This window comes from Lampetra fluviatilis, chromosome 57 (genome assembly GCF_964198595.1).
Source record: "Lampetra fluviatilis chromosome 57, kcLamFluv1.1, whole genome shotgun sequence".
NCBI classification, from domain to species: Eukaryota; Metazoa; Chordata; class Hyperoartia; order Petromyzontiformes; family Petromyzontidae; genus Lampetra; species Lampetra fluviatilis.
The window spans coordinates 8,219,811-8,247,396 of record NC_136331.1 but is presented as its reverse complement, the minus strand read 5'-3'; the positions used below and the strand labels follow the sequence as shown (position 1 = coordinate 8,247,396).

Genomic DNA, 27,586 nt, shown 5'->3' with positions numbered 1-27,586 from the left:
GATGATGATGAGAAAGATACACACTCCAAATATATACAGCAGGCGTCAGGGTCGGGATCGAACCCACGACCTCCTATATACCAGGCTAGGTAGTCAACATCTCCTGGCCACCGTGATGATGATGAGAGAGTGATGAGAGAGAGACACAAACTCCAAATATACAGCAGCAGGCGTCAGGGTCGGTATCAAATCCACGACCTCCTGCATACCAGGCGAGATAGTCAACATCTCCTAGCTACCGCGGCGCCCATTCTGGGAGATGTTGGCAGGCAGCACCCACACTTTACCCCAACTCATGCGAGCTGCACACTACCGACGTGACTTTACCGAAAAAAACAAATCAAGATTGAGTATTGTATACTTACAGGGATATTTAAATGCCACACTGGCCAAAAGTGACACTTCGAACGGCAATAGCGGACACCGCGGTGTGTGTTTTGAATGTGAATGTGTAAAAGTTGTACTTTGTTAACTTAAAAGGCTTTAAAAAAAATAATGTTAGCGATTGGAACACGGAGTGAGCAGCATCACCTTTGACAGCTGTCCGCACAGACACACACACAGACCGTTGCCACGGCAACCATTCACATACTTTAAAAATAGTTTATAATTAGCTCAAAAGCTATGTGATTTATAAAAAAAGGTACTCAATTATGATAAAATTAGCATATCATAAAGCGTTCACAAATGCGATCATAAGCGCGTGAAGAGCGCGAGGCAGGCGCGCAGGCGCAGCTGAGAAGCGCGCAGGGCGCCTAAAGGAGGGCGACCACGAGGACCCCCGCGAGGACCCCTCCCTCCCCCTGCGGCCTGCGCGCTCAGCTAGAGCGGGCGGCGTTTAAGTGACAACTTCAGCGAAGAAGATTTAAACAACTTTTTAGTTTTCTTTTATCATACAACGAATACCGCCCACGGCCGTCAAGATGCCATTGGCGGCGTTCTCCGCGCGGTGTCTGGCAGCGCGAACGGTGACTGAAATGCGTTGTGTTGTTTGACCTTGCTGTTGACAGGGTGACCGGGACAGTGAAGACAGCTTTAACAGTGTACAATATTAACTTACTACTGATAATCATAAAACTGACTACAATAACTACGACTACTACTACAATATCACGCATTGTAAAAGCATTAATTCACACGTATATATGTGTCTATAACGAGTGTAACATTGGGCGTCTTAGCTCATAATATTGGATGGACTGGCACCCGCCCATGTAAATGTGGAATTGACACTCTTTGAGTGCTGCGCTGATTGAACACACAAGCGTCGCTTTGGTTAGACTGCCCAGTGATACGATACTCAAATACAAATAAGATTAATGTGCCACTCGTCAATACACTGGTTGATGAAGACCTGCCCACGCCCTGTAGGTCTTGTGTAATCGACGTCCATACTTCACCACGCTGGTCGTTACGGCTCGGTTATCGATTTCACTCGACACTGTTGTTAGCCGTGGTCTCGAATTGAAACTCGGGTCGCCCCGGGTGCGTAGCGGAGTGCGCTAACCACTGCGCCACCGTTCCACCACCACACACACACTGGGACCATTCAGACATTTCACACGACTCATTGACAGATTTCCTAAATTATATCTCGTCATCGTATGATACGCTACCGGGAGTACAATTGGACTGTGTGCATGTACGATACAGCCTTTTGTAAATCTGCTCAGAAATTAGAATCGCAGTCTTCATTTACACTGGAGGAATCCGATGAGCAATAAAGCTCTTTTTCACAGATGTCCGGTAGGGGCAGGTGATGATGCATTCTGTTGTGTAAATCGTTCACATTATTTTTGAAAGCCTTTAATTAACACTTCTGGATTAGATCCTCCCCACGATGTGTGCACAGATTGTAGGAGTGATTTGACCATACTTCATGCTGGTCTGCGGGTTGGCAGTGGAGAGCATAGACATGAAAGTATAGACTCACAGTACAGTACAACATATGATTTAACGCACTGCCGTTTATTGCCCACAGCGTAGCCCCAGAATTTGACACCTGTGTGATGTGTGGGCCACCCATCCAAGCAAAATCCAGGCTCAAACTTGCTTAGCTTCCGAGAATTGACGGGTTCGGGCGCATTCCTGCTGATTTGATCAGAGGCCCCATTTGGAATATAATTTTGGAACGTAAGCAAATGCAAATAAATATCACAATGATGAATACCTTTGGGTGGTTTGTCAGGGTTGCAGGATAACCATGCTCATTAGTCTCACCTTTCACACGCACGGTTGTCAAATTCATGATTAGCTGCACCTCACTCGTCAGGGTCCGTGTCACAATTGCTCTGTAACCTCACGTATTTCGGCAAGTAAACCGATTAATTTACGAACCAATAAAAAACATTGCACGTGTTCTACGCCTTCATCTCCATTCTATGTCATGTAAACAAAAAAAACCGGGATTTATATTTGTTTTGCATTTTGTGTGTTTTTGTGTTATGTGGGCCACCAATCTCGCCCAATAACCCCCGATGCCTCGGGGAGTTGGATCTTAACTCCCGCGCTGTGTATGTGGTGGGCAGATCCAGCAGGTGCGAGGGATCTGCCGCTCGGCTGCTGTCCAGAGTGGCGGAAGTCTCTTCGTGGTGAGCGAAACGCTGCAGTGCGATGGCCGCAAATGCATTCGCTGGAATTCGGTGTCAAGAAACGTCTAACAATTTTCTCTTTAAATAAAATAGAAAGGTTTCCATTGGCAGTGGTGTACAATTGCTATGCAAAAATGCACAACCACATATCGATGACACTCTTGCAATATAAATGAAAATGTATCATGCCAACGTTGATACCTGTTTCTCAGTGGCCACTAGTTTTACGTTTGTGAATCTCGTGAGTGGAAGAGGCCGAGGTGTCAGCCACGATTTATGTAGTGTATGTTGAACTTCTTTCGCACCCTACCGAACCAACTGTGCTAATCGGCGGTGTGGGTGAAGGACAACAAACCAAGCCTCGTGGTTGCATCAGGTCGACCATTACTCTATGAGACATCTCCTTTACCAGTGGCAAAATATAGTAATAGCCACTGGTAAAGGAGATGTCTCATAGTGTAAATGCTTACCCCGAGCTCTCAATACTCTGTTGTTATATTCAGGTAGAAGTTAATGTTTTTCATCAGAATTGTGGCACAGTGCAGTGTCTTTTATGCATTTTGTACACAGTGCAGTTGCTAGGATTTGTGTTTTATTAACGTCGTTGACATAATGCTAACATGTGATTTCCACTTAATTGTTATCCATCCAGCACAGGGACTCCGCCGAGAACAACCTCAACACGCCCTTTGACTTCACCTCTGAAAACTACAAGGTGAACCAAGTTAATTGGTGGCTGCTCTGAGTTGTGCCACGGTGGCGAGATGTTAACTACCTCACCTGGTAAACAGGAGTGCATGGGTTTGATCCCGACCCTGACACCTGTATATTTGGAGTTTGCATATTTGGAGTTTGCATGTCTCTTCCCCCGCCACCCCCCTCCCCCCGTAGTCGCGTGGATTTTTCTCCGGGCCCTCCAGTTTTCCCTCCAAATTTAGAAACGCGCGTTTAGAGTGGTGGTTTTTCACCTTTACTGCAGCCTGCACCCCATTGGTTCTCAGAAAGGGCCTCTTGCACCCCCAGGGGATGCGTGCACCCTAGGCTAAGAACTACTGGTTTTGAATATTTGGCAACTGCTATAAATTTCCACATGGTAAGCCACTTCATTGGGATATCTATCATTGTGGCTAGGTTGCTTGGGAAAAAGATCTGTATAGATCGGTGGGCCTTACCTGATGAAAGAAAAATAGTTTAGGTTAAATAGGTTAAAGTCTTGCTTTGATTGAAAAACAAATGGTTTAACATGTAAAATGCATTTCATGAGTGTGGCTGAACAGACCCATTGAAAATATTTCTGAAATAGTTTTGCATTGTCATCTTTTTGGGCCGTTCAGACACAAGGTGGTGCACTGATTGCTCTTAAGGATTTGCAGTTGTTTTTTTTCTGTTGCCATATGAGATTATACAAATGGAATGGAATTACGATGGAGAAAAATATTCACAAATATTTGCTGTATTGTACGCATGTAACGATCAGTGAATCAAATCCTGCGTTTAAGAATGGCTTCTGATTTCTAAAAGTGATATGCTCATGTTACATTTCGAATAATTGTATGAAACGAAACAAATGAGATGCAATTAACGATACAGAAAACAAGAGGACAATACAAACTAAATAAAAAAGTATTTGGGTTTTTAATCAAGTCATACAAATTCATGTAATCACGGGGGTAGGAGTGGGGGAGGGGGGGAAGTGGATGGTTAATGGGCCCATAATTTAGTATTTTATAGAAATGTATCTGAAATACACATATTACTTAGAATCAACTTCTAACACTTGCTGTCAATGATGAGAAACGCATCGGACAGAAACGTGAGTGCAGGATAGAAATGAGTAGGAGCTCTCATACAAAAGGTTATTTCTAGACATTCAAACGAGTGATTGTCACCGTTGGTTCAGTCTCGTGGCATGGCCACCAAATTGCGTGTACAACCATGTTAATGGCCGACCGATTCTCAAAATAGTCACAGTTGTAACCGTACCATTTTTCTTGACGTATAAAGTGTTTATGTAATTGTGTCGTGCAGCGAATTGAGGTGATCGTTGGCAATTACCCTGCTGAGCACAAGGCAGCTGCTGTCATCCCAGTTCTCGACCTGGCCCAGAGGCAGCATGGTTGGCTGCCCATCTCCGCGATGAACAAGGTAGGCATGTCAGGTTTGTCTCGCTTTAGTTACGGCTGGCTGAAGACACCGACAGGAGAGTTTCATTCCAGTGGCATGCGCATTCTGTAATACATTGATGAAATATTGTAAGATTGAGCTTTGCCTTCTTCTTACGTGTTGTATTTTGAAACAAAAAAGTAAGATGGATCAATATAAGTTTGAAGTATAAAGATGCATCATGGGACCTCCTTTGACAGTACCAAAATATGAGAATAGGTTTTCCCCTTTTTTCTGGCAACAAAACAGGTGTTAAGATGTTAAAACACCAAACTGAAACCTTGTACAAGGAATCGTGTGTGCATTAACCGTAATACTTGTGGTCAGAATGTTAACAATAAACATACTCTGATAATATTTGCATTGTCTTTGAAACTGATTGGTCCACACCAGAAAAAAGGGGAAAACCTATTCGCATAAAGATGCACTTGTTTAAAAATTTAACTGTCATTTGTCATTTATTAACCATGAATGGAACATCAAATTACTGATGAAATCATTTGTTCATGCTCGCAATACAGTCCATGCATCAGCTTATATTTCTGTTGTCATCAGTGTATGTGTGCCCTCTTTAGCCACATTGCACTCTACCCGGTTACCTGAGTTCAATTCCCGGTCACGGTTAACATCAGTGGCGAGTACCCTGAGAAAACCCACGCTTGTGAGTTGACAAAACTGCTATATGGGGAGGGACAAACAGATATAAGTCGGAATTTTGCTGTACTGCCTTCACCTGGTAATCCAGGGTATTGGTGACACCTCGACGCCCACGGGTAGGAAGTTTCACAACATTTGCACGATCCACCAACCCTCACCTCAACAGTGCTGGATTACAGGCGTGCATAGCTGCTCCGCAACTCGGCAAATGATTAAACGACCTCCAGAGACAAACCCACGTGGCGTGGGGGAGAGCCTCGTGCAGCGGTGGTTTGACAAATGGCTGCAAATCGTGATCGTTCTTTGGAATGTTGAGTTGAGATCCCCTTGTGGTGTGGCCGTTAGGTGGCAGAGATCCTCAAGATACCCAAGATGCGCGTGTATGAGGTGGCCACCTTCTACACCATGTACAATCGCCAGCCCATGGGGAAGTACCACATCCAGGTGTGCACCACCACTCCCTGCATGCTGTGCAACTCGGACAGCATCGTGGAGGCCCTCAAGAAGAAGCTGGGTACGAGAAAAAACAAACGAACATACACGCAAACCCTCAGATGCACCGTCGGCTAACCTTGCGGGCAATGCGTAGCGCCTGGCAACGTGAGCGACTGTGATGTCGACACTGGCGTACCAGTCGTACGTATAGGATTATTGTGTAGGATGTATTATGTTGAACTTCTTTTGCACCGTACGTAGCCAACCGTACTAATCAGAGGTGTGAGGGAAGGACAACAAACTAAACACAAAAGCTATTCTCAATATATTCGTTTTAAATGTAGATGATTTAAAAATGCATAGCTCCAGTGGCTTCCTAATATCGGAAGGAAGAGCGCATTCCTAACGGTAGCAGAACCGCATCTGAAAGTGTGAGATACGGTGACCCATCTTTGTTCGGTGACCAGCCAAAAGCCGCTGCTGCTGCTGCGAGGGTTATTGGAGTTCGCAAGGCGATGGTTTACATGCTGCATTGCAGACGATCGAGCACGGTGCTCAAGAGCGCCCAGCTGCATTGATTTATTGGGCAGTGGAGTGAATTGAGGAGAGATGTTACTACTTTACGCTGCGCCTAATGACTGGGCTCGGCGATTCTTTCCTGAGTAAAATAGAAAAAATAATTACACACTTTTAAGTATTGAAAATAACCGGTAAGTTGTGTTTACCATTCTCTAAGTTATGTAATGTTGTTATATAATTTAATTGCTGTTATTTGAAACATCTACATATACATTGTGTTGCATTGAGACATAATCAGTTATGGGTTTGACAGTTTGTATACGACTGTGCATCCAAATACATTTTTGCAGCATTGCACCTTGAACCCGAAAACTATAATTCTCGTTAAGATGATTCCGAAATGCACCGATCTGTAGGATAATGTTGTGTTGCTGTTCGGGACTATTGAAAACTGGCAATATCGGTTAAAGGGTTGCCCAAAACTTAAGACACAAACCAAAGCAAAAAAGTATTACTTGTAAGTTTTCAAACGTGTTTTAAGCCCTGGCAGCTACGCATCAGCTTCCATACTGCTCATTTAATTATTCCGAATGCAAACGTGTGCTGGAAAGCATTTTATATACACAGTATGCTCTCGATTATCCACAAAAATTACGGGTTGGACGGCCGCGGATAATTAAAAATCGCAAACAATTAAAAAATATAACCATTTTCTGCAGATCTCTATGCCAAAACCACTAATATAGGTAGATATTATTTATATTAAGAAAATTTCGTTAATGAACAAAACAACATTTGTAGTAAAGAATATATTGGTCTTGTTTTATTACAAATGTCCATACAAAAAAACAATAATTCACTTAAACAGGTTTCAAAATCCTTTCCTGCTCCCGCGCAGAAGACTCGGCCCACTAAGTGGGTGATAGCAGAGCCACGCCAATCAACATCAATCAAACTCCGCCCACTGTTGCAAAGATATGCAACTACTGTACTGTAAAGGCGATCACGTGGATTTCGGATTAACCGGAGCACATATTTGTTCGGTTTAAGCACGTTAATTGTAATAAACATTTCCAAGATTAACAGGTGTAACTGTTTTAGATGATTAATTTAGGCTAAAGGAAAAAATCATGAGCTATTAATTTACGTCAAAATCTCAGGTGTGCGGTTAATCCGCAATTTCGGATAGACCGCACGCGGATAACGAGAGTCTACTGTAGATATAAGTAACCCATGCCAATTAGTGCGTCTCTTGAGCAGCGCTGTCGTTCCTGGCTCCGTGCGTTTCTTCATCTTCGCTCTGAATGCTTTCAGGGATTAAGCTGGGAGAGACGACGCCGGACAAGATGTTCACCATCACCGAGGTTGAATGTCTGGGCGCATGCGTGAATGCCCCCATGGTGCAGATCAACGATAACTACTTCGTAAGTGAGCAGTTGTTGTGTTTAGTTTGTCGTCCTTCTCCCCCCCCACCCGCGCACCTCCGATTAGCACGGTTGGCTACGTACGGTGGCGAAATAAGTTCAACACACACGCGTACGTACAGTGACGCCTCCTTAAGTTTGTGCGGTCTTTTCACCTTTGCAGCGGTGCGTGGGAAAATTCTAAAGTAGGGGTGAGGAACCTGCAGCCAAAGGACCAGATCTGGTCTGTGAGTTCACGTCACGTGGCTAGCGGTCACATGAGGCATATGCTGGTTAATTTTTTTTAATGGTCCGTGAACGATATTCATCAATCACTGTGGGCATCTTAGCCACACTAAATGGCCACGTTTTTCCACTGCAAGGACACTCTTGCAAATGATACTATCCTGGTGTCTTTGAGTTCTCACCTGGTTCAGCGAAGTACATTTAAAACTTTGAAGGGCCCTCTCGCAGTGACAGAAGCGACTGAGGTGTGTGCTAATTGTGCGGCCCCAACGAAACGCGTTTGGATGTCCTACTTGGCCCTCGGGAATTAAATGGTTCTAAACCCCTGATTTAAAGGACAAGACAACACAAAATTGAAGTATGTTAAGTTAATTTATATTTGATTAACATGTTGTGCCACCCCAAAGTGCAATTACATCATAAAGCATGACAATAAAAAATAATATCCAGTAAAAAACAAATTCTAAGTAAGATGTGGCTGTGAGTGAAAGTGATATAGTTTCTCAAATGAGCATAGTTCTTGTAGATATGTACACGGGAATGTATGGCATTAATTTGAAGCATTGTGAGTGGGGAAAAAAGTACTAATGTGACTTTCAGGAGCACTCAATTGACATTACTGTATGACTATTAATGCAGGGCGCGTCTTTTAAAAGTATACACTATATTCAATAAAACGTTAATTGGGTACATTTTAAAAGATCCACCCTGTAATAATTTATCCCATGCCTAACGTTGAAGGGGTTTCAGGTTAATTCTGTGGGGCTGCTGAAATGTTGCACTAATCTATTGCAGGAGGATCTGACTGCAAAGGATATGGATGACATCATTGATGATTTGAAGGCTGGGAAAGTTCCAAAGCCGGGCCCAAGGTGAGTGTGATGGTATTGCGTGTCCAGGATTTAGAACTTTTGGGAGTAGTAAAAGAAGATTAGAGAAAATGAAATATATATTTTAAAAAAATGGACAAACTCAATAAAAATGTGTATCATTATCTTAATAGACGTATTTTTAAAGTAGAATTGGAGGCTTTCGTGCCCGAGACGTTACCTCTTGTGTGTGCTCTTTTTCTTTTTGGGGTTAGTGTTATTGACAAAACGTGTTTGAGTGGTTTTGGTATTGTTATCTTTTAAGTAGCATTGTGGATCACGTGTCGTATTTTTTCGACAATAGTTTAAGGAGTCTATTATGGATTTCAAAAGGGGGTCATATGATGGACAATCAAATCCAGTTCTATTTTTAGTGACGATCGGAACGGATTGGCACGCATGACACATTGAAATCGGATGGTACTTTCAAATTTTATTGGTCACGTGACAACCCATCACTTGCAAGAGGGATATGAAAAAAACCTACAGCCCTTTGTGAGTCCACCGATGAAGGCCTCATATGTCCATCAGTCATGGGGCTTGTTTGACTAGACTTCACCTCGCTGCTCGGTGCAGGTTGGTGGCGGTTAGTTGACGAATACACGACCTTTTATCGTTTTATTTGCTTGCAGTTGTCGATGTTACGGGCTGCAGGGGATATGCTATCAGCAGGGGGCAGTGCAACAAATCTAATGTGCATTTTATACTCTCACACATCTATGTTGCCTGTCTCAACCAGCCCCCGCTGATAAGCGTGGTGACGTACGGTCAAATAGACCCCGCGACGTGCATGGAATGGGCAAACCTTCATCCAGCTAGGATTGATGATGAGGCTGTACATGTACCAACTTAACATTATCCTATTCATATTCTTTGGATCTTTCCGTAAAGCCACGTAGATAGAAAAAATAATCAAAATAATAACAATAGCACGACGTTTCGATCGCAACACAAGCAGTCGTCTTCAGGTGAAACATTATCCGTTTTACATGTAGGCTTATTGAAATTTACACAATCCAACCCAAAAACCTCTATTATGGTCAACACTATCCATCATTTTCCCTGTGGGTGTCTGTGTGGTCCACCCATTTCACCTCAGTGGACCCCAAAACCAAATACTGTTCGGCAATAGCATTATTTTTGCACAGCAGCAATAGTATTAGCACCCTTCTGGCTGTAGTAATGAATATAAATGTTGCCCTCCAATGTGTTTTCTGGTTGTACGGCATGCCGTTCAGCACGATGTCTGACGTTTCACTACACGTGCTGGAAGCTTGAACCTGAGATTGTTCAAGAACTCATCTGCATAAGCTCCTAGCACGTGGAGCAAAACCTTTCCACTGCATCGCGTGCTATTGGATGCACTTTTGTGGCTGTCTGGAACGCGCTCTCTTTCGATATTAGGAAGCCACTGGAGCTATGCACGAGATTGAAAACTCATTTCTTTAGAACTGCTTTTTGTGTTTAGATTATTGTCCTTCCCCCGCACCTCCGATTAGCAACGGTTGGCTACATACGGTGCGAAAGAAGTGTTAGTGTCCATACAGACGGACAAAACCTCCGCCATCGTATGTATGTTGAACTTCTTTCCTGCCATACGCAGCCAACCGCGCTAATCGGAGGTGTGGGAGCCGAAGAACACACGGTACAACATCTAAAGAGCTGGTAGAGCGGCAACAACCGCGACAACTTTGCCCAGCACAGAGTGTGAACGTTGCGCGTGTCTCTTCAGGAACGAGCGCTTCTCGTGCGAGCCGGCAGGAGGCCTCACGTCCCTCACGGAGCCGCCCACGGGGCCTGGGTTCGGCGTGCGGGCTGACCTGTGATTGGAGGGGTGGGTGGGGGGAGATGTCGTCTCATCAACTTCCCTCGACCTCTGCCACCTGTCAGCAATTCTGTCAACTCAAGTTTGGGAAGAGTTGTCGGGAAAGGTGACCGAAGTTGGTCGATCCTTGCGCACGCGAGGACGTGTTGCCCTTTGTGGCCACCGCGAACGCTGTCCTTGGTATGATAAGACGTTTAGCAACTGCTTCAGAAGGTACAATTATTAAATATATATTAACATCAGTTCCCCCTCCCTATGCTCAAGGTGTGTGCAATCTGATGTGAACACACATTAGATACTTCAGCACAAACCCCCGTATTTGTTTTGCAGCTGTGGAGAATATTTGCCTGAATTAACAAGTCCACCTATCCTGGAATATATCAACACATTAAATGAATGAGTGGAATCAAATGTGCATTTGCAGTGAGGACCGGGAAAGCGTTCAATAAAACCTTGTAAGTGTTGACGTGGTGTACGCGTGACTTAATGGGGTGTTTTTTTAGTTCTCGATAATTATACACACGGGTGTTTTTATGAAATGCAAATCGTCTGTTGAATAAAATGAGAGCATTGGAAAAAATAATGAAAATGTAAAACCAAAGATGAGATACACAGAGAACTATTGTGAAACCATTGGGAAAGAATGAGATTACGGGGGGGGGGGGGTGCACAATGCAGGTGAATATTGTCAATCAAGGAGAATGAAAGCCAAAAGGAAGTTTATTGGTTAAAACCACATTGTGGCACTTGGAGAGCCGATGCCTGCATGATAGAATCTCGCAACCTGGTGGGTGAATTCTTTGAAGATCCGTAGAGCAAACAAAAACAATTTAAATCATATACCGCCGGGAAATATTGCGTGTGGTTTCGGACGTTGCACACTTTTAAACTCGCCACTCGCCCTTTTGCAGTACGGGAACGGAGAAACGCTCCTGGCAAGTTAAAAACACTCGGACCTCTTCGTCGAAGCAGAACGAGCCGTTGGTTGTAAATCAGCGAAGCTGTTTTACTCGATAATTATTTTTGATAACGTACGATAAAAGACGAATCAACCTGGACCTTTGGTTTAACACGTAGGCTTTCGTGACCAATATCCATAATAGATGTTTTTGAGTTAGATCGCTTAAAATAAATGTGTCGTTAAACCTGCCACCACCAAAATTTACAATTCGTATTGTAAATGTTGTGGGTTTACTCTCCAACACACCGTCGTGCTGTACTCATAACGAATTGACATGTTTTATTTACGTCACAAACCTTACTAATTGGCTGTGTTGGGTGTTGGCGGGTTTAACGACACATTTACGCGATTTAATCCAGTATCAAAATATTGAAAAAAAGAATAGGCGTTTATCCCTTCTGGCAATACAACAGGAGGTGTTACGATGTTCACACGCCAAATAGATACCAATTACAAGGTATCACACGTGCGTTAATCACACACTTGTGGCAAAACATGCAAACAAAGTTGATATGATAGTATATGCATTGGCTTTATGTCTGCTCAACCCGAGCTATGAATAATGTTATACTGGCATTGCGTTTGTGCCGGTCGCCTTTTGGCCTTCTCCGGTCTAACACTGGCGCTGAGACAAGGCCATCAAGAAGATTGCCATGTTAACTGTTAAAAAACAAAGTTCCGTGGGCTGCGGTGGGACACGTTGATCGAAGAGATGTCATTGAAGGTCGGTGGTTCAACACTTCACGTCGTGGTGGCAGCCAGAGAAAGGAATGCGATTCGCGAGGAGCATCCGCCGTGGAGATGGAGTGATCGCATCAGCTGGTGTGCAGCTTCAACACGTAGGCTTTCGCCACCAATATCATCCATAATATCATCCACTGATGTGGCTGTCCGCCTGATGATGCTAGTTGTAATTACTGGCGAAACGCCGTACTCCGATTGTAAATGTTGTGGATTTGCTCTCCAACACACCGGTTAGTGCTGTACTAGTAACGAATTGACACGTTTTGTTTACATCACACACCTTACTAATTGGCTGTGTTGGGTGGTGGCGGGTTTAACGACACATTTACGCGATCTAACCCAAAAAAACCTGTATTATGGTGTGCAGGTGCTAGATGGATTGCTTATGATCATTATTATCATTGCCATATCACGGGCTTGTGAGAGATGGTTGACGGCTTTGGGATGACTTCATCCCACTGTCGATTGACCATGGCTAATCCGATGATCACGTGCTTTTTTCCCCCAGATCGATAGTTGCAAGAAGTTGGATGATTCCGTTTCGCTTAAATCAGCGACATTGAACTGCTGTGCTGTTAAACGAAATGACGATGTGCGCGTGCGTGCATTGTTTTTAAGCACCAACAAACCCGAATCCCACGAGACGCGTTCCACATCGCAAAACTGACATTTCTCCCGGAGTCGTTTCAGCAAGACTCAAGATAATATCAACAACAACAACAATACGTGGACTAACGTTCGAGCAACGTTCGGCCGACGGGCTGCAGCCGGGCCCGAGGTGACTCTAACCTCCAGCAAAAGTCACCGTAGACCTCCCTGCGTGAGATTACCGCAGGCTCGGTCAAACATCTGTCGCAAGCGCCGCTTGTTTTGGCACCCAGCAAGCCCGGTCAATGTTTGTGGCGGAGGAGCTTTCGCGGTGGCGTGGAGCGGTCGGCGCTACGCTGCGCTGGTGAACCCCGTGGCCCTGAGTTCTCCCACCAATTATCTGAACCGGTCACGGGCCTCCCCTAGGTCGACTCACCCTCGAATGAGCAGCTGGCGTGGTGTGTGAGCATCGCCTTCTGGGGAGACAAATGCGGCCGGGCGTGGTGCTGGCCACCCACCTACTCGTGTTCCATGCCGGTAGCCCTTCATAGGTGCTAACAGCACTTGCCCCAACAGTCTGTTCAGGCTACACGGGGGATCTTTGTCTTTGGTACAGCTGAACCCGTCATGTCGTTTGCTTTCGGCGATGCCCGTCTTAAAAATACCGCAATCGTGTATTCGGGCGTGTTATCTTTTTGTGTTGTTGCGCCGACAATGGCAAGTGATGGAATCTCGTCAAAAAACTATCGATCGGGCTTATCCTCATCAACATCACCTGAGAGCCGTCGTTTCTTGTGATCATCGGTGCAGATTCCGTCAAAGTGCACAATCCTCACCGGGACGTGTTCACGCGACTCGTATTTTGGAGCTTTTGAAGACTTGGAACCCCTTTTGGAGAGTCTACGATCATTGCCGTCGACATTTCAAAAGCACAGGGCAGTGGTTCTTCTCCCTGGCGGTTACGTGAGATGATTTTTAAATGAGTGAAATTATATCGTGCCACGAGAGTCATTGACTGAATAATCACGTAGGAATTTGCCAATATAAAATAACTACGATACAATTTAAATCCACATGGTTACTGATAACGATAAAAAGGACCGTTACTAAACTCATTGATCGTATTCTTGGTTCTTTCGGTAAAGTCACGTCGAAGGGAAATACAAAATAAAAATAAATATTTTATTATTTCCCTTCTACGTGACTTTACCGAAAGAACCAAGAATATGAATCCATGCAGTCACGAAAGCTTCAAATCTAGATTTCATTGATCGTAAACAATGTATTCGCTTGTTAGTTGTTAATCACTAGTTAGAGATGCCTCACGAAATTGACAATTGGGTTGAAATATTGATGCTCGTTATTCGTAAAATTTATTTCTCAGAAGTATGCCGGGTCAGGCAATGGTAAGTTAACTACTCGGTTGAAACTAAATTCAATAAAAGTTTGAGAGTCAACTTTTCTAGCTTACGAAAGGATCGGTCAATATGCTCTGGTCGTTGAAGTCTCACACCTTCAAACATTAACTCTGGTCGTTGCGTCTCCAAAATAATATCTTCTCCCTGTTTTTTAAATAGCTCATTATCTTCCACTCGCATACCGATCCACTTCACGTTGAAGACGACGGTGTAACCTTAAGCATCATATTTAAATCGCCACAGTTGCGTGCAATCAACGCTTAGTTGAAAAAACAAGAAGAGGTTTTACCCTTTCTGGCAATAAAACAGGGAGTGTTTAAGATGTTCAAACATCAAATAGAAACCTTTTGCAATGAATCAAGTCCGCATTAGCCACACGTATTTGTGGTGAACATGCAAACAAAAACATGCTCTGATAATAGATGCATTGTCTTTCAAACTGATTGTTCTACACCAGAGACAGCCTTCTTAGCCAGCATGAAGGCTGTTCAGAAGCAATTAAAAGGCTTATCATGTGGACATTTCTCGCAGCCAAATATTCTAAATGCGTGTTTCTAAATGTGGAGGGAAAACCGGACAATAACCCACGCGATCATGGGGAGAGAGAAAGACACGCAAACTACAAATATACAGCAGCAGGCGTCAGGGTCGGTTTTGAACCCATGACCTCCTGCATACCAGGCGAGGTAGTGAACATCTAGCCACCGTGATGATGATGATGAGAGAGAGACACGCAAACTCCAAATATATACAGCAGGAGCCAGGGTCGGGATCGGACCCACAACTTCCTGTATACGAGGCGAGGTAGTTAACATCTCCTAGCCACCGTGATAATGATGAGAGAGAGACACGCAAACTCCAAATATACAGCAGGCGCCAGGGTCGGGATCGAACCCACGACCTCCTCCATACCAGGCGAGGTAGTTAACATCTCCTAGCCACCGTGGTGATTATTCCACCTGGTCAGTGCAAATTATTGGAAAGTGCGAGGTGGTGGGATCCAGACAAAGTTGACCGTGGCCTGGAATCAACCTCGAGTTTGTTTTGTCCACGGTGCGAGCGCGCTCGCCACTCCACCACAACCCGCCACGGGCAGACGAATGCCTTGCAACAACAACAAAAAACACCCCACAAGTTAATTCGAGGGATCGCCAACATACACACGTTGACTGTTTAACCGCGAGAGAGCGGGCGGGCGAGCGCCTCCTGGCTGGCACGGCGCCCGCTGACGATGGCACGTCCCCGTTGCGTCTGACACCCCCCCCACCCCCAGGGATGGTCTTAGCGGGTGGCATCTGACGCTTATTTAAAGAGAGAGGGACACTCGGTGGATGCGCAGAGGGGCGAGTGCATCTCATCACAGAGCCGTGGGACGACTTGAGACCATGGAAGCTTCGAGACTGCTGCTGTTGCTGCTGCTACCGCTGCTGCTGCTGCTCTTCTGCAACAGTGTCGCGGCTACGTGTGAGTAACTTCCCCGCCAAGTCGCTCGTTTTGGTTATCGCGCCTTCCGAAGCGCTTTTTTTTGTCCGGGTCGTTGACACGTTGCGCGTTTTGGCACGGCGTCCGACGTTTCGTTTCAGGTCCTAAATTCCGATTGTTCAGGAAGGTCCCAGCACGCGGGAGCGAAACGTCGGGCACCGTGGCCGAACGACACGTGGTACAACCCAGAAAACCAAAAACCGGAGAGCTTACACAGTAGAAATCGTAAAAACCTTCAGGTCAATCTTGGCCTCCCAAAATGTGAACGTGTAATTTGCAACATTGGTTGCAGCCCACTGATAGAGATGAGCGCTGTCCCGTTGCTTGCTTGAGCCGAGAGACCCTTTTGGCTTGACCCTCCGGTTCTCATGGGAGCAGGGGATGCTGCCACAGTGGCATCACGCGAGACTTGCGATCCGTAGGATGCGAGTTCGATGCCGTCTCCATGCGCGGCAGTTGAAAGGACGGTGGCAAGTTTCTCAAATGCCCCCTCCCTCATCATCACGCGAACTCCGCTCATTCTCGCAAGCGGCGGCTTTTGTGTTACCGGCATCGCGCGCTTGCAGATGCGCTTCTGTGGCCTTCTGGAATGCTCTTTCTTCCGATATTAGGCCACTGGGGCTATTCACTTTTAAATAATCGAGATTGAAACCTCATTTCTTTAGAACTGCTTTTTTTGTGTTAAGTTTGTCGTCCTTCTCCCTGCACCTCCAATGAGCACGGTTGGCTACGTACGGTAAGAAAGAAGTTCAACGTACATACACACATGCACTGCAGCTACGGCTGCTACGCTCACAATGAAAGGTTCAACCACCCAAATAAGCGTATTAATGATAACACATTTATGAGATGGTTATGTGGCCTAACCTCACAATCATCAATCACACATTATAATAATGTGATGTCAGAATTTTTTTCTTTATATATATAAAAAAAAAACATTTTTTAGGTCAGATCGCGTAAATAAAATGTTATTATGTCGTGTGACCCTCCTCAACCTAACACAGCTAATTAATAAAGTGGTAATGTTAATGAACAAAACGTACATGGCTGATTTAGTCCTGCTTCAGCTTATGACTGCCGGGTGGAGGAGGGTTTCACGACACACATCTTATTCACGCGATCTCACCTAAAAGAACAAAACCAAATCAATTATGAGCCATCACATCGGTCGCGAAAGCCTAGCGCGTGCTAAATATATAACCGCGTGTTTGTCAGAACGGCTAAATTCGCCTCTGTCGTGTCTGCAGGTAGTTGCACCAAGTCGTGCTCGGACGCGAAGGAAAGCGAGTCGAAATGTGGCTGCAAGCACGAGGAAGAAACCAAGCAGTTGCCGCGCTCCTGCAAGGAAATTAAATTGAAGACGAAAACGAAGGAAGGTACGGACCTCGCAGCCACCGCGCGACGACCTCTGCTCGTCGCCGCGACTCTTCTCGATGCGTCGAAGTCTGCCGCTGTTGCTGCTGCTGACGATAGAAGCCACGAGAAGGCTTCACGAAAAGAGAGTTCCTAGAGATGTGCTCCTCTTCCTCCGTTGAACGGAGAGCGCAGACTGCATTGGGCTTCATAATCAACTTTTTGGGTTTAGATCGCGTTATTTATAAATGTGTCGTAACCCTCCACCACCCGACACGGCCAACCAGTAAAAAAGTGTCACGTTGACAAAAGACAAAAAGTCAACGTGACACTTTTTTTTTACTGATTGGCCGTGTCGGGTGGTGGAGGGTTACGACACATTTATAAATAACGCGATCTAAACCCAAAAACGTTGATTATGAATAATATTGGTCGCGAAAGCCTAAGTGTTAAACTGCATTGGGCTAACTCTCTTTTTCCCCACTGTTTGGGTTACGTGGCCACAGTCGCACTGCTGTTGCTTGTCTTTGATGTATCTCCACGTGTCTCTGTACATATCGCGATGGGGTGAAGTGGACTGCGCGTCGTGGTATCTTTACGGTTCATGCACACCTTAGTACGGTGGCGAGATGTTAACGACGTCGCATGGTACACAGGAGGTCGCTTTTGATTATCAGCTTTCGTGACTGCACGATTTCATAGTCTTAGGTTATTTCGGTAAAGGCACGTAGATAGGAAAATAAATAATAATTCACGACGTTTCGATCGCAGCAACAAGCACTCGTCCTCAGGTGAGAGAGAGAAAGTGCCTCTGTGTCACATTTCATTTCTCTCTCTCACCCAAGCCCTCTTTGAATGTTATCTCCACCCTCTCGCCCATTTGCGGCCTCCCCCCCTTCCCTTCTATCTAATGTCTCGTCACAGAGGCATGTTTCTTTCTCTCACCTGGGGACGATCGCTTGTTTTTGCGATCGAAACGTCGTGATCTATTATTTATTTTACTATCTACGTGACTTTACCGAAATCACCTAAGAGTAGGAGGTCGCTTGTTCGATCCCGACTCTGACACCTGTAGATTTGGAGTTTGCATGTCTCTCTCTTCCCGTGGTCACGTGGATTGTTTCCAAGTCTTCCGTTTTTCCTCCTCCACATTTAGAATCAACGTCATTCGTTTAGAGTATTTGGCTGCTGTAAATGTCCACGCAATAATAAGGCACCTCATTGAGCTATAATTTGTGATAGCCAGGTTGCTTCTGAAAAAAGAGCTATATAGCTCATTGGGCATTACCTGGTAAAATAAAATAGTTGAGTTTTAGTATTAACCAGGGCGGCCGCTGCATCGAACCACGAACTTCTCCCAAAGAGTGGGTAACGCGGCACGGCTCGGCCGCGTCACCACCACGTGACTGGAAACAAAGAAAACCCGCGGAAGACATTAACACTGTCGCAAGACAAAGATCCCCCGTGTAGCCTTAACAGACTGTTGGGGCAAGTGCTGCTAGCGAGCACCTATGAAGACCGGCACGGCACGCGAGGGGGTGGGTGGCCAGCACCACGCCCGGCCGCCTTTGTCTCCCCGTCGGCGATGTTTACACACCGCACCAGGTACTAATTTGAGACTGAGTCGACCTAAAAGAGGCCCAGGACCGGTTGAGATAATAGTGACTGGTGTTGGTTGCCGTGAGCGGGAATCGAACTCGGGTAGCCGGGTTCCTAGTGCAGTGCGCTGACACGCTTACACCGCCCCACTGCTGCACGCACGCACGCACAGACGGGATCTACTGCCTGCAGACGAAGAGCGGGCAGTTCTACCAGGCGTTCTGCGACATGAACACCAACGGAGGGGGCTGGACCCTGGTCGCCAGCGTCCACGAGAACAACATCGCGGCCAAGTGTGCCATTGGAGACCGCTGGTCCAGCCAGCAAGGCAGCAACCCCGCCGTCGGCTTCGTAGATGGGGACAGAAGCTGGGCCAACCTGAACACCTTCGGGCGGATAGAGTCTGCCACTGACGACGACTACAAGGTCCGCTGCCTCGGTTCACCGGTGGTGGCGTCACCGACGGTCGCGGCCAATTTAGTCCGATCGGCCCCGTTTTTAGCATTTCTCTGCTTATAATGGGTGTCGAGTTTACCCGCTCTGAGATGTCTGCAAGTTGCAGGGCGGTGGGTTCCCACCCCATTCACCGCGGAATCTCGGTAACGCATGAGTGATTCAGCGTTAATTTTCATTTAGAGTCGCAAGTGCCGCTGCTGTTAAAGACGTTGTTACTCACAGCAGAGAACCGCGGAGACACAACTGCCATGCTTTACGATAGCTGGCGCTAAACTGTGCCAGGTGCCCTCTCGCACGGCCTTGTGGGAGCCTCGGGTACGTCTTCCGACCTGAAGACGTCTTCTAACCTGCAGACGTGCTGAGGCTCCCACAAGGCCATGCAGGAGGGTGTGTGGCACAGTTTTTTTTAAATTTTAGTTTTCTACTGATTCGGTTCTGATGACGTACACGTAAAACTGATGATGTACACGCCACCAGCCACGCACGTCGTCGTCAGCTTGGCCCGCCCAACAAGAAATATCGTCCACCTCTAGGAGGTCGCTGCCCAGCGATCTCTTTTTCAAAATCGTGCTCCCCTGTCGTGGTGTTGCCGTGCGTGAGCAGAACCCAGGCTACTTCGACGTGGACGCGGAAGACATCTCCGTGTGGCACGTCCCCAACGGGACGCCGCTGGCCCAGTGGAAGATCTCATCGATCTTCCGCTACCACACCGCGTCGGAGTTTCTCACCGCCTTGGGAGGCAATCTCTACTTCCTCTACAAGGTAGGCAGCACTCTTGCGGCCGTCCGGTATTCTGTTGGGTTAGCAGCACCCAGACCGTTGTAGTAGGACCCCGACACGGGGGCTGGAGTGTGGATATGTATACATGTTGAGTTCTTTCACGCCGTACGTAACCAACCATGCTAATCAGAGTTGCGCGGGGGAAGGACAACTAAACACTAATAGAAGTTTTAAAGAATTGAGTTTTCAATCGAGATGATTTAAAAGTCAAAGTTCCAGTGGCTTCCGAATATCGTAAGGGAGAGCGTTCCAGACGGCCGCAGAAGCACATCTGAAAGCGCCGTGCGATGCGGTGACCATCTCTGTTCGATGGACAGCCAAAATCCGCTCTGCTGCGAGGATGATGACCGGAGTTTGCGAGACGATCGTTTATGATGGCCAGAGTTGACGTGATGATGGTTTACGATGACCAGAGTTTCGAGCGGTGGTAGCTTAAGTTCCTTGGTAGTGCCATTCCTCAGACAGCGGCGTGAGCAGGCACTAAACAAACTAACCAACGAAACGCAGTTTGAACGAAATTAGTTTTCAATCTATATATAAAAAGAGTTACTCATAGGCTGGCTTTCCCCGACACCCAATGCTCCGAGCTGAACAGGGCACTCGCTTGTCGCTGTGGATAGCCACAAGCTCAGCAGCTTGTGGTTATCCACAGGTGCGAAATAATTTCAACGTACATACGACGCCAGGTGTCACTCGCTCTTTAACGTACCAAGGCTCTCAGGATGTGCTATGTTTCGCAGACGGCCAATAGGATGGCAGACGGGGGGAGGGCGATATTGCGAATTAATTTTAGAGATCGTTGCACTCATGGTAATGATGCAATTTGTGAGTCATTTTTAATTTTGACAAAGATTTGGGACCGTGACGCTGGCACACGTGGCCTATTCGTTTGCGAGTTGTTGGTGGCGAGATGTTAACTACCTCGCCTGGTATACAGGCGTTCGTGGGTTCGACCCCGACTGCTGTATATTTGGAGTTTGCATGTCTCTCTCCCCGTGGGCGTGTGGTGTTTTTCTCTGGGTCCTCCGGTTTTCCCATCCACCTTTAGAACCAACGTGCGTTTAGAGTATTCGACTGCTATAACTCCCCACACGATGATGAGCCACTTCGTTAGGCTATCATTTGTGATGGCTAGGTCGCTTTTGAAAAAGAGCTAGAAAGCTCAGTGGGCCTTACGCGGTAAAATAAAAAAAAAGTTCATAGTTTTACAGTTTATAGTTTAGCGTTACATGACGGGATATTGTATGTCCCACTGCGAAGCAGATGGCATTTAAAACAACTTTTTTTTAAAGGTTCTTACACCCGCAGTATTTACCAAGGCGGACGCTGGGCTCAAACCGCGCGCCTTCGCGACAGAAGCGCCAAAACACGCGCTCCCGTCCGGTCACCACCGCGTGGTTCGCCTGCAGAGCACAAATCCCCTTCGGCACCGATTTTCACTGCGGCCACCGATCGCTTCACGGAAGTTGTCGCAGTGGCCTCGGATTTTCTTCGCCGCTGCAAGCGGTCTCTAGTCTCTAGGCTGACTCGTCACGTTTGCTTAAATGTCCTCAAATTTCGCTGGCGAACTTCTCTCTCTCTCGCTCTCACTCGTCCACAAAAACATTGGGTTAAAAGTATGTTTTGGTTCATTAACAAGACGATTCAGGTACAAAACGCCACAGAGAGGATATGACAGGGGGTTGACCACCAGCACAAACACACATTACGGCACACATTACGGATTACAGTGCAATCCAAACCTGTCTAAATAGCATGTTCCAATAAACCGTTTCAATAAGCTTAAACAAGCCTCCGGCGTCTTCCTAAGCTTCGATGCCCCTGTAGGAGAAGGGGAAGGGAGGGGGGAGTGCCTAAATGCCACGAAAGACTTCTTATTAAAATTGTAACTTAATTATTGGTTTGTTGTTACAAGATTAATACATTTCCTCCAAAAAGATCACAGCGCCGCTTTTGATGAGATCAAAGTGCGTGCCTGTTTTTTTGAATTTTATCTCTTTGTTTTTCACGACATTACAGAATAATAATCAATTATCTATGCAGTTCATTTGTGCGTGACAATATTTTAATTTTTGCACAGCGAATGGAAATTTAAATAAAGAAGCAGAATCCGCTTTTAATTTGAACTCAGCGCCGTTTCACTTTGATGACTTTTGCTCGCACTTGTAGTGAACGTTTGTGAAAACGAGTGAACTCCGACCTCTCCCCTTGCGATCAACAACAACGAGTCACTTTTGTTTCAAATTCGCATCATTTCAGAATCCAGTACGTTATTGTAAATCAGAGGTCGCAAACGGGTTTTGATTCCTTACCCGTACCCGTACCCGGCCGCACCAGGGTCGCAAACGGCTACCCGTACCCGTACCCAGCCGGGTACGGGTAGCCGGGTATCGGGTAGGGTACGGGTATTGGGTACCCGGTTGCGACCTCTGTTGTAAATTCATTTTGGTAAAGCGACCTTATGCTCACATTTTTTGCGAAAATTTGTGATAGTTAGTGAACACCTACCCTCTCCTTCCGGTTTACACACAGTTTGTTTTGTATTCACGTAGAGAAATTTGTATCTATATAAATTCAATACAATCTGAAACTTTTAATCTTGTCGACAACAGGAATTATTCCGTGTGTGCCTAACATTTCTACGTTGATTGTTGATGTTGTTGCAGATCTTCTACCCATTAGTATACGGTTCAGGGACCTGTCCAGCAAGCAATGGGCCAGCCATCCCAATCGTTTACGACTTTGGGAACACCATCAGCGTCGCCTCTCAAGTCTGCCCAGCTTGTCTGGGTAAAATGCATTCCTACGTTTCGGCTCCGGACAAATCATTTACACGTCTCGCTTAAAAACAAACCTTGTACGCAGCCCTGACTCCCTTCCACATTTCTCTTGCCCTTCCCTGTGCTGCAACATCCCCAGTGTGTCTAGATTTCTCGCCGTCCATTCCGTTTCTCTATCCGTGTGTCCTCTTCAGAACCTCCCTCCCCCTCCCTCCCTCCCTCCATCCCCCCTCCCAACTTTCCTCCAATCTATCTCATCCACATCCCTCCCCTCCCAACCCCCCCCATCTCTCCCCCTGTCTCTCTTTTTATTCTTTACGATCAGAGGAAACAAGAAGATGCTCGGTGTAGTTGGCACTTTGCTTCGTTCATCATTTCGTTTTTTTTTTTCAATGCGTTGCTTTATGTGCCCCCCCCCCTCCTTTTCAAATGAAAAATTTCACAAAAGATTTCACGCTCTCCTCCTTCTTACCCCTTTCCTCTCTCTCTCTCTACCCCCCCCTCTCTACCCCCCCTCTCTCTCTACCCCCCCTCTCTCTCTACCCCCTCTCTCTCTACCCCCGCTCTCCTTCTACCCCCCCCCTCTCCATACTCTATGTCTACGTTCCCCCCGATTTCTATGTAATATATATTTTTTCTCACCATCACTCTCAGTATTTCCCTGTCGTGTTTTATCATTATTCTTTGTTATTGTTGTAACTTTCTGACCCGGACACTGACTGAACGTCTATGAAAAGTTGTATAGCTCATCGGATTCCTCCAGCATAAATATTCTGCTCAAATAATACCGCACAAATCCCACCCCTCCTCGTTGTGCCCCCCACCCTACCTCCCTCTCTCCCACCTACCCACTTGTCACGTCTCCCATACTCCCGTGAGCTTCGATACCACCCCAAATATGTTTACTCACCAACCGCCACTCTCCATCTAAGTCCCTCGTCCGCTATGCAAGGAGGTTGTGGGTCCGATCCCGACTACGATGCCTGCCGTATATGTGGAGTTTGAGTCTCTCTCTCTCTCCCTGTGGTCGCGTGGATTCTCCTCCGGGTCCTCCGGTTGTCTTCCCTCCACATTTAGAAACGTGCCTTGAGGCTATCTGGCTGATGTACATTTCCACGCAGTAATCAGCCACTTCGTTGAGCTATCATTCGTGGCCAGGTCGCTTCTGAAAAAGTGCTATATAGGTCCATGCGCCTTACCTGGTAAAATAAAAAAAATATATACAGTTTTAGGTTAATTTTAATAGTTTTAATCATAGGCTTGTCTTTAATTTTCCATTCACGAAGGACATTGTGATTCGGTTGATGGCTCCACAAGTGTCTTCGAGGAGTAGAAGGAGGGATGTCAAATCCAGGAAGAGATGGTGCCATGATATTTGTCTCTCGAACGAGGAGGAGTTTATTCTGGTTCAAATCTATTTTTTTTTTAGTTTTGTTATAATTACAGGGTGTTTAAAAAGATGGACACGATTTAAAATCGCTATACAGTATCTCTGCAACCACGAACCGCCCATGAATGAAACTCTTACCACTTGAAAGGGCGGGGCATAGAGAGGGCGGGGCATAGAGAGGGCGGGGCATAGAGAGGGCGGGGCATAGAGAGGGCGGGGTATAGAGTTTCAAATGATGACCGCGAGATGCCTCTCCCAGCGCACAAACAGCCCCTAGCCTCAGTCACTCGCGAGACGGTGACCCCGCAACACACAAGGGGCGTTTTGCGTTCTGCAGTTCAGCAAGACTGAATCCGTAATTGCGGTGCAGCGTGCGTTTCAACGGCGTTTTGGCATTGATCCGCCAATGTCAGAGCATTCGTCGTTGGTACCGACAATTTGAGGAAGCAGGCTGCTGTTGATGTAAGGGGAAGAGCACAGGGTGACCACGCACCTCAGAGGAAAACGTGAGAAGAGAGGCGTTTGGGACGAATTCAACTATCGTCTCGATGTTGTCCGTACAGCAGGTGGAGGGCACATAGAGAAATGATAAAATGGTTTGTAAAACTTGATAACTCATTAAACCGTTTGCAACTTTTTGTGTAATTGCAACATGTTGACATCGTGAAATATACTGCTTTGAACTTGGGTCCATCAATTTGAGACACGCTGTGTAGTTGATGTTCCTCAGCTCACATGCAGCGGTGTTCTTTGCAGGTGGGACGCTTCAAGGTTATGTTCACTTGAGGGTCTTCAACAACGAGAGGGCACCATTCGCCCTCTGCTCAGGCCTCAGGGTGCTTGACAATTGCAACACTGAACACGTGAGTACTTACGTTAGACTCGATCATCATCGTTACACACGTGTTATTTATACCACGTGTGCCATGCAGAACATCTCGTGTAGTCAGTTTAACACGTAGTAGGCTTTCACGACCGATATTATCCATAATAGAGGGGGGTTTTTTTGGGTGGTTAGATCGCATAAATATAAATGTGCCGTTAAACCCGCCACCACCACCCGACACAGCCAATTTGTAAGGTTCGTCACGTGAACAAAACGCACCAATTTGTTACTCGTTCAGCACTAACCGGTTGTGAGTTGGAGGGTAAACCAACTACAACATTTACAATTATAGTGTAGTGTATAGTGTAGTGTATAGTAGTGTAGTGTATAGTAGTGTAGTGTATAGTGTAGTGTATAGTGTAGTTACTAGTTCAGCACTAAGCGGTTGTGTGTTGGAGGGTAAACCCACTACAACATTTACAATTATAGTGTAGTGTATAGTGTAGGGTATAGTGTAGTGTATAGTGTAGTTACTAGTTCAGCACTAACCAGTTGTGTGTTGGAGAGTAAACCCACTACAACATTTACACTTCGAGCACCGTGACGTTTCGCCGGCAAAATACAACAACCAGCATCATCAGGCGGACAGCCATAGTTGTGTAGTGTAACGATTGGGCCATTGGATCTGCAAATCAGAGGTGCCCCACCCCCAGGTTGCATAAGACCCGAAAATGCTCCCATAAATCATGTAAAAAAAAGTCAACATGCAGACATTTTTGCGTTCGTTACGTAAGCACAAGTAGTACCGCGGAGCGAGGCGTAAGGCGAACAGCATCTTCCCCAAGGTGGTGGTAGATAGCCGCTTTACCTACTCACAGTCACGCTGTTACATTGTTACCGTGCGTATACCCGCCACATCGTCTCGTAACTTTCGGTGTAGTGTCACCCTTAATTGCATTGCAATAATGTCCGGAAAGCGAACAAGTGCTAGCACTTGGCTATGGGGTTTTATCGTTGGTTATGGGGGAAAATTGTAAAGTTATCGACATACGGAAAATTCGGGCTACGGATCGTTTCTTGGAAACCTAACCCTTCCGTAACCCGGAGACTGTCTGTATGCTGTTGAAGGACGTCAACACCGTTGCCACCGTTCATAAACGTGAGTGGGTTGGGGGCCGGATACGTCGCCGTTGGAAGGGACCGACGGTGATTGGGTGAGAATGGCAAAGGGAGTGGCAGGCAAGGGAGGCAAGGGTGCTTTGGAGCACGTCCGAAGACGGACATTTGGGCGATGAAAACAGCTGTGCAGCTGCTAGGCGGATTGTCACGTCGCAGGAGGGCGAGGGATGGTGGAGTCGCGGGGAGGCTTTCATCCGGGGAGGATTGGATAGTGGCTGACAATGAACGACGGTGGCTCTTGAGTACAGGTAACGACGTCACAAGGCGCGTGACGTCACGAGACGACGTCACGAGTAATGGCGTCATTGGGATATGTACTCTTAGGTTTTTTCGGTAAAGCCACGTAGGTAAAAAATAAAAATATATAATAAAAATAAAATAAATAATAATAGAAATACAATCATAAATCACGACGTTTCGGAGGCAACACAAGTGAAGAAAAATCCAAGAGACAAGCCCTTAAATACAAGTCAGGGGGGGGAGGGGGGGGCTTATCTGAATGTGATTGCTGGGGAGTGGCGGGGGGTGGCGGGGAGGGAGACTTGTGTTGCCTCCGAAACGTCGTGATTTATTATTTTATTTCTAATATTATTATTTATTTTTTTATCTACGTGACTTTACCGAAAAAAACCTAAGAGTATGAATCCTTACAGTCACGCCAGCTTCAAATCTAGAATTGGGATCTGTGCCATGTGACCGGTTTTCTGATTTAAAAAAAGAGGACTCGTGGTAACGATGATGCGTTGCTATCAGCCTATGAGCGAGGCTGACTTTCCTGGAGAGGCGAGACAGAGGCCGGCACTCTTGACCCGCGTTGCCGCCTCTCCCGTGTCTGCAGTACTGCATCGGCGGCGCGGGCTACGTCCCAGAGCAGACTCCGAGACAGTGCGGTGACTTCAGCGCCTTCGACTGGAGCGGCATCGGGACGCACGTCGAATGGAGCGCCTCCAAGAGTTTGCTCGAAGCCGCCGTGTTCATATTTTACCGCTGACCCGGCGGGAGGCCCGATCGTGCCCTCCCATCGGTCGCAGTGCCATGCCATTGGCCAGAGTCAAGGGGGTGTGTGCCGTCACTCGCACGTGACCCCCATATTTTTTGCGCGTGAAATTTGTCCCATTTATCTTTGGGGTCTGCCTTCCTACCCCGCTCCTCTTTCTCTCTGCTCGCGGTCATCTCTACTGTCCGTTCCACAGTTCCTTAATATCTTCGAGGCCAGAGGACAGAGAGGCATTCTCTCAGCAGGTTTACGATGAGTCATTGGGTGGCACAGTGGTTACACTTGTGGCCTCACAGTGAGGAGTTCCTGGGTTGGAATCCTG

At 46.5% G+C, this 27,586-nt stretch overlaps 2 protein-coding genes across 2 annotated transcripts; both read left to right on the top strand.

The window, feature by feature from the left end:
* The first annotated feature begins 772 nt into the window (after window positions 1-772).
* On the top strand, window positions 773-11,166 carry NDUFV2 (NADH:ubiquinone oxidoreductase core subunit V2). Its single transcript, XM_078880419.1, has 8 exons — window positions 773-968; window positions 2,529-2,591; window positions 3,244-3,306; window positions 4,620-4,736; window positions 5,757-5,925; window positions 7,680-7,789; window positions 8,810-8,886; window positions 10,616-11,166. Exons 1-8 carry the CDS (start codon window positions 924-926, stop codon window positions 10,707-10,709), a joined length of 738 nt encoding a protein of 245 aa, XP_078736545.1. The 5' UTR covers window positions 773-923; the 3' UTR covers window positions 10,710-11,166.
* A 4,638-nt stretch (window positions 11,167-15,804) lies between these two features.
* Window positions 15,805-27,258, top strand: LOC144950410 (intelectin-1a-like). Its single transcript, XM_078880522.1, has 7 exons — window positions 15,805-15,883; window positions 17,152-17,280; window positions 19,029-19,282; window positions 19,916-20,074; window positions 22,759-22,882; window positions 25,019-25,125; window positions 27,106-27,258. The coding sequence occupies exons 1-7, from the start codon at window positions 15,805-15,807 to the stop codon at window positions 27,256-27,258; spliced, it is 1,005 nt and encodes a 334-aa protein (XP_078736648.1).
* The last annotated feature ends 328 nt before the right edge of the window (window positions 27,259-27,586 follow it).